The 7,351-nt window shown below is 46.0% G+C and overlaps 1 protein-coding gene across 1 annotated transcript in view; it reads left to right on the forward strand.

Moving 5' to 3' along the window:
- Positions 1-2,692: 2,692 nt before the first annotated feature.
- The window catches only part of gse1b (Gse1 coiled-coil protein b), a gene marked incomplete at its 5' end in the record, with an annotated part of 28,074 nt that continues 23,415 nt past the window's right edge, over positions 2,693-7,351 (forward strand). Inside the window, 3 exons of the mRNA XM_080520881.1 lie at positions 2,693-2,701; positions 4,138-4,206; positions 5,282-5,410. Coding sequence (XP_080377007.1) covers positions 2,693-2,701; positions 4,138-4,206; positions 5,282-5,410 — 207 coding nt within the window. The remainder of the gene's footprint in view (positions 2,702-4,137; positions 4,207-5,281; positions 5,411-7,351) is intronic.

Below are 7,351 nucleotides of genomic sequence, written 5' to 3' on the forward strand. Positions count from 1 at the left end.
TGCCATGTCTGAACCTCAGACCACACACACTGAATCAGCCCTGAGACTTATTAATAAAGATAATTAAAAAACGTAAATGTCCTCTAACGCTTCTCATACTTATGTATTTGTTGTCCTTTTTTTCATTCTTACTTTAGAGCTTGGTTGCAATTTTTTTTGACTCTGTAAGATTGTTTCATCTTGCATGATTGCCACTGAACTCGGTGTGGGTGCGTGCGTGACTGTCTGTGCGCACGCACGGCATCTAAGTGTGGGTGTGTGTACATCCAGAACAGTGTCAGTCCAGACATTATTTATCACATATTAGTAGGGAGAGGAGGAGGAGGACGACAAGGCTTGCAAAGCCCGAGGTTACAAGGTCAGGTCAAGGGTCATAAAAGGTCATAGCGCTGAGTGGATATCAAAGAGCACCCTGGGAGCAGGATATGGCCGACTGGGGCCAAGTAGGTTTGCAGGGAATGACTGATCAGACAAACTGGCATTGGATGCGCACACACACACACACACACACACACACACACACACACACACACACACACACACACACACACACACACACACACACACACACACACACACACACACACACACACACACACACACACACACACCCTTCACTTGCAGCAGTGTAGGTAGGCCATACAAAGACTGGGGTCAGTGGTCAGTATGCTGGAGCAGAGGTCACAGTTCAAGGGAAACGGCCTTGAGATCAACCCATGGATTTACCCTGAGCTTCAACCTCGCTTATAAACACACTTAGAAACACAAACATGCACACATAGCACCCCAACATGGGTTACCTCTTGACAGACTGATTGCAAATATGTTCTAAAATACGCATCTAAACCAACCGTGCTGGTACACCCAAACAGACATGCACAAGCAGACAAAGCCCCACAAAGGGAGCTAATTTCACACTGGCTCTGCTGGGGCCCTGTTTGGGCACGGCTGGGAAGCACAGACAGTGAGACAGATGGTGCAGGGCTGGCAGGAGGAGTTTCTGCTGTCCTCTTTGTGTGTATGTGTGCACAAGTGTGTATATGCATGCGTTATTGTTTATGAGCATGTGTGCTTGTGTTCGCGCATTCTCTTGCCTTTTTTGTGCATTTTCAAACGCCACTCTGTACTCCACACACCAGCAGTCAAGGCTCTGGGCTATGCTAGCAGTGCCTCTCCAAAATGCTTCCTGTTGCCAAGCTAGGTGTCAGGAAATGTTACCCCCAGCGTAACCTCTGTGTATTCGTAGACGTTTCTCAGTCTTGACATAGTGTTTTGTGACAGTCATTTCCTTTTGAAGAGACTGCTGACGAGAGACTGTGCATATTAAGAATGAAGAGGTTTAATGTAGCCGGCAGAGAATGAAATGTGTTCTTGTATCTTTGTGTTTAGCTTGAGGTATTGTTTTTTGTTGCATGGTGTATGGTGTATGTACATATTTGTACGCGCGAGTGTGTGCGCGTGCATTTCTGTGCCAGGGTGTTCATGTGTGGCTGCTGTAATTGAGATGTATGGTTGCCATGATAGCTTGTGCATAGCTAAGACTTGTTAGTGTGCTGGGTCTGGATTCTGGATGAATTGAGGCCAGAGGGTGAAAAATAAATTATAGGAGGAGGTGCTCGGGAAAGAGCAAAGGCATAGAAATGAAGGGAGAAGTTGAGACGGAGCCGTACAACAGCAAAATGACGTGGCCGAGATGATGGCGACATACCAAGTGGATAATGAAAAGAGGTGGAGGAGTAAATACAAATAGATGGGTAGAGGTAAACATTTAAGTCGAGAGAAGGATGATGAATACAGGTGGTGCTCGCAAGCTGTTTCAGCAGGCTGCAGCCAGAGGCGAGATTAATGGGCTAACAGACAGGCTGATGAATAGGAAGGCTGTCTGACTAACTGACTAGTAGTGAGGCTGACAGACGGATAGATGGACAGGCTGACAGCCAGCAAGCCAATCAGGCAGACAGGGAGGCAGTGTCATCCCACATTGGGAGAACAGGAGGAGAGAGAGGGGTTCATATTCCCCAGGACAGGTGGTGCAGACATGCCACTGCTGCCACCTGGCATCACCAGCCCATGTCCTTCCCTTTCTTTTTTCTTCCTCGGAAGCCATAATATTGCTGTCAGCTCTTGACCTGGTCCTGCTCCAGAATCTCTGCTGTGGCAGTGTAGCAGAACCCTGTTTTTCTCAGTTTGAGTTATTTTAAAAGGGAGAAAATCCTCCTCTCCTAAACGCTTCACCCTCTGTGTTGAGGGCCAATAGGCCAGGCAGGCATAAAGGCAGCATGTTAACGATTAGTGATTGACCCGCTCCTGCCTTCTTCGGGTTCACAGTGTCGTGCAGGTAAGCCCTCTGTTCACATCAGCCAAGGCCAGGACTCTGTGGGCAAGAGGAGCAGGTGGGGCAGGTGGTGGTGTTTGGGGGGGGGGGGTGGTTGCAGGCCACTGTGGAGACTGGACACTGACTCCCCCGTGCTGCCGAGGCCACCTGCTCCCATTCACTGCTCCAGAGCCCTGTCTGACCACAACCTCGCTCGCGCCACACAGGCTAATTAAACTCAGTGTGGCACATACACTCTTACTCCCACTCACACTGTGAGAGACACACACGCATGCACGCACGCACGCACGCACGCACGCACACGCGCGCACACACACACACACACACATAATTATCTGCCCACACACTATAGGCAAGATGGGTGAGGTATGCATACATTTTATAACACTGGAAGACAAACGTTGGTAATAAATGTTTACACGCAGACACACACACACACACACACACACACACACACACACACACACACACACACACACACACACACACACACACACACACACACACACCCTACTGCCAACAGCCTGTCCCACTTTAGAGGAGGAGTGTTCTATTTGGCGTCCACCCACAGCTCTCCTCCTCTCTGATCTCACTGCAGCATTTTTCGCGGTCTCTCAGTAGCTATACGGGACCGAATAAAACTCAGCAATGTCCAAGGAAAGACGGGGATACCTTTAAAGAATGACAATGCCAAAGTTTTAGCAAGAAACATTCAATCCGCTACAAGATATAAATCGACTCGATATTAACATGGCATTTAAATGTGTTTACTTCATTTGGTTGAATTTACCTATTTTTATTTTACCTTGACATCATTGTCTGCATTATATGAGTGTCATTTTTGGTAAAGGAATGGGGGCAGGTGATTTTGATTACAATTGGGGATAGTTGTGAAAACAATGCATAAAGCAGCATAGAAATAGTTTTAAAAAAATCTATAAAAAAAAATATATATATATATATATATCAATGCAATTCCTATGCCAACATACAAACAAACTTCATTGCAGCTTTACTTCCAAAGTAAAGACCTCTATCTAGCACCTGCCAATAAATGCCTATGAATTTGCCATTGACAACAAGTGTATTTAGAAAACACAGGACGTCCAGTTCTACCACAATTCACTAATTGATCTGAACCAAACAGTGTGACTTTAAATTTCATAGCGTGCATTTCACTCATGGTATTAGCATGTGTGAGAGGTGACAGCTTTGATTTATTTAGATTTTCAAATACATTGATTTCATGACGATTCTGCTTGTTAAGTGGTTTTAAGCACTGTGCACAAAGAACATTTTATCCTCCATTGTGGTAAAAATAATTAAGAAGAACAGAGACACATGTAAACCAGAGTGAAGTCACTTCAGCAAACTACACCACGCATGTACTGTAACTTATATTTTATCAAGTATTTATTACTATATGAAATCATGTTACACAAAAACCTTGCAATTAAAGCAACATTCATTCGACTTTATACTGCATTTGTTTTCCATAATGTTTACACTTCAGAAGTTTCAAAAAAGCCAACTCTGACTTCTTTTGCTTAAAAAAGCACCAATAAGAATGATTGCTGCTGGGAGAAAATCAAACACTGTCTGATGGATTAAGTTTGGAAAGTCAGCCGCGACTTAAACATTTTGCAATAAGGGGAAAAGAGAGGGGATGAATATTTTGGGGTGATGAGGAGTGTGGGTGTTTGTCTGTGAGGAAGGCATAGGCAGGCAGACACGGTGAAAAAGAGGAGACGGCGGTGCTGAGAGACTTTGAGAGGTGTGACTGTTCCCTAAACTGATTTAAGGCCCAGCCCTCTCAGACCCCACATCTCCCAACATGCCACAGGGAGTTGTCCCATAATCCTCTGTTCCAGGTAAACAGCTTTCTTCCTGCAAAAGCCCAGACCCATCTCCTACACACACACACACGCACGCACGCATGCACGCACACACATACATATACACGCACACACACACCATCAAAAAAAGCTCTCCACTTTGTGTATGCCTTAGAACCGCCGCCCTCTTGCTTAAAGCTCAGGTTCCCTTATCTGTAATGGAACTCACCGACGCACAAATGCTGCTCTGTAATTGGTGCGAATTAGCCTGGCGTTTGTTGATTTGCGGCTGATGAGCTGGTTAAACAAACAACGGAGTGTCAAATGTTTGCCAAGTCCAGTTGAGGTTTCATACGAGGCAGGGCTGCTTCTCGCTCATCACTCGTATTGTAGGACGGTGCATAGAAATATAAAATGTCACAGCAGAAAGAGGAATGTGCTCTTGTTGTAAACATTTCAGTCTTGATGAGGTTATGCAAGGCCGTACAAGCTGCACTCTCATTACACTCCTCATTGTCTTGTGTTAACCTGCACAGCTGCGTGCTGGGCAAAGCTGTGTTGTTTTCAGTTCTCCTCCTCCTCTGTGTTTAACAAAGTCTTTCTCTCCACAGCGGAGAAACTCTTCTGTTTACACTCCATCACAGACACTTAAACACTACTCCCTTGCCTCTGCCTTCCATTCCCTCTTTAATCTCTCCCTTCTCCCTTTTCCTTTCTTTTCTTTTCTCTATCCACTCCATTTAGTCATTAGGTCGGCTCTCATCTGCATAAGCTTTCCGTTGTAGCACTCGATTGCACTGGGCTCCAGCTCATGTTTATTAAATAAGCCTTCTTGTTGTGTCAGCCCCACAGCTTGCCCTGCTCTCGGCCTGCTTGCTTTGCTCTTTCTCTCCTCGCTGTGTCTCCCTCTCTTCTTACTTCTCTGTGCAGCCGACACGCTGGCCTGTCCCTCTCCCGCTCCCCGCCCTCCTTTTCTTCGTATTCATCTGTGGGGGTATTAAAGGCTGTTTCTGTTGGCCGTCACTCTTCATAAGTGGTGTCTTGCTCAATGTGTTCGCCCTGTTCCCGATGCGAGTGCACCTCAATGCCCTGGTGCGCGCTCTCTCTACAGGCCCCACTCAGAATGGAAATGAAGGGAGTCTGTAATGAGTTCCACTCAGCCAGGGTCCGCGACCTCAACGCCATCAGCCAGCTCAGAGGAGAGAATCACAGAGACGGAGAGAGGGTAGAGAAACAAGAGGTCAGTGATGGAGGGAAGAAGAGGCTCAAGGGAAAACACAGGGCCTTTTTTTTTTTTTTTTTTCATTTTTTTACACCCCCCCCTTGTTTGGTGCCTGGTTGCCAAGCTGTTACAATGTTAAGCTGGCCTTTCTTTTAGTCCATAGGGAACAGTGTGGGACCGTCACAGGGAACAGGAGCGGGGAATGATTTTAAGAGGGGGGGGGGTTGGGGGTGGAAAGAGGAGAGAGGTGGGAAAGAAGGACACCAGTGCAGAGCATAGGATGACAGAATTGATGGGATTAAACAGAGAACAAAGACAAGCACTGTATTTTTATTGTGACCATATGGACAATGAGAATACATGCTGATGACAACAGTGATGACGGCAATGGCAACGACCGCACCCACCCTAATTGATATCATTGTCCTACTGCCAGCTCACAGTAATGGCCATATTGGCTTTTCTCTCATCAGGGCAGGATGCTGCTTTGAGCTCAGTGTAGGATGAGTCTCTGTAGAAAACTGTAAAATTTAATCTTATTAGTTGGTTGTAAATCCATGAGGGTTGGTAGCGTTAAGATTTTGGCCCTTATCAATTTACCCTGAAACCAGAAAGCCATGTTGCTTTAATTTTCAACAACAACAGCAAACTATTTTTTTTAACTTCCGACTTGGACTACTGAATGGAGTCATCATATGCAGTGTGAGCAAAATGCGGTGACATTGGAGTTTACTGTATATCAGTTCTCTGATATTAACCTGGCATTACTGTTCAATTAACATTATGTGCGGCGAGAATAACAGATTTAGCCTCCATACATCAAGTTATTCTGAGGCTATGCTCATCCGTCCATCCATCCATCCGTCCAGCCATCCAGCCATCCATCCATATTTTGTACTGACTGAACCAACTTAAGGTTGTGGGTTTCTGGAGCTGACATTGGGCAATGGCTGCTTCAACCCTGAAGTGCCCATCAGTCACACAAGCTCACATTCATACCTCTGAGCCACGTCCAGGTACCAATTAGCCTGGAACCTGAGAACATGCAAACTATACACAAAAAGGCCCACAAGCCAGTCAAACCTCTCATTCATTCATTTTACATTATTTCAAACGTAATGAATAAAAGCAAAATGTCAATGAGCACACTGAGTACAATGAAAAAGAAAACTTTAACGCGCTTAAGAAGGAGTAGGAGGAAACATAAGCTCAATAAACCTGCACACAAACTGGGCATATGGGTGACCATGACACCGCTGTGTGGCCCAGAAATGCAAATATGAGTACACTGCAAATATCATAGACGATTCCTTTACAAGAGGATGAGTCATATTAGACGTTATTTACCCTGCACACGGAAGCAGTGTGCTGGAGAAACTGGAGCCTTGTCAACACAAACTAACCCCCCCCCAAGAGGGTGTGTGTGTGTGTGTGTGTGTGTGTGTGTGTGTGTGTGTGTGTGTGTGTGTGTGTGTGTGTGTGTGTGTGTGTGTGTGTGTGTGTGTGTGTGTGTGTGTGTGTGTGTGTGTGTGTGTGTGTGGAGAGAGAGAGAGAGTGAGAGTTGTGTCTGTAAGGCTGTGATAGATGAGACACAGCTGATAAGGAGACCTGGGGTTGGAGCAGTCAAACAGCGACAGATACAGAGTGCCTCGGTCTTCCCTATCTGTTCCTGTGTGCACATTTGTGTGTGTGTGTGTGTGTGTGTGTGTGTGTGTGTGTGTGCAGGCTATGAATTGTGTTGTACACAAGATTGTCTGTTCAGAGGCAGATGCCTCACTGGGCGTGAAGCCCAGGAATTGTGTGTGTGTGTCAGGGAAAGAGGGTAATGGCTGACTCTACATGCCCTCTGACCCTGCTGGGCAGCACAAGTCCTCCTCTGTTTCTCCTCACACTGATTAGAGGGTCAGAGCAGCATCAAACACACACACAGACACACAGACACACACACCAAAACCTACA

Source organism: Blennius ocellaris (assembly GCF_963422515.1).
Source record: "Blennius ocellaris genome assembly, chromosome: 1".
NCBI lineage: Eukaryota > Metazoa > Chordata > Actinopteri > Blenniiformes > Blenniidae > Blennius > Blennius ocellaris.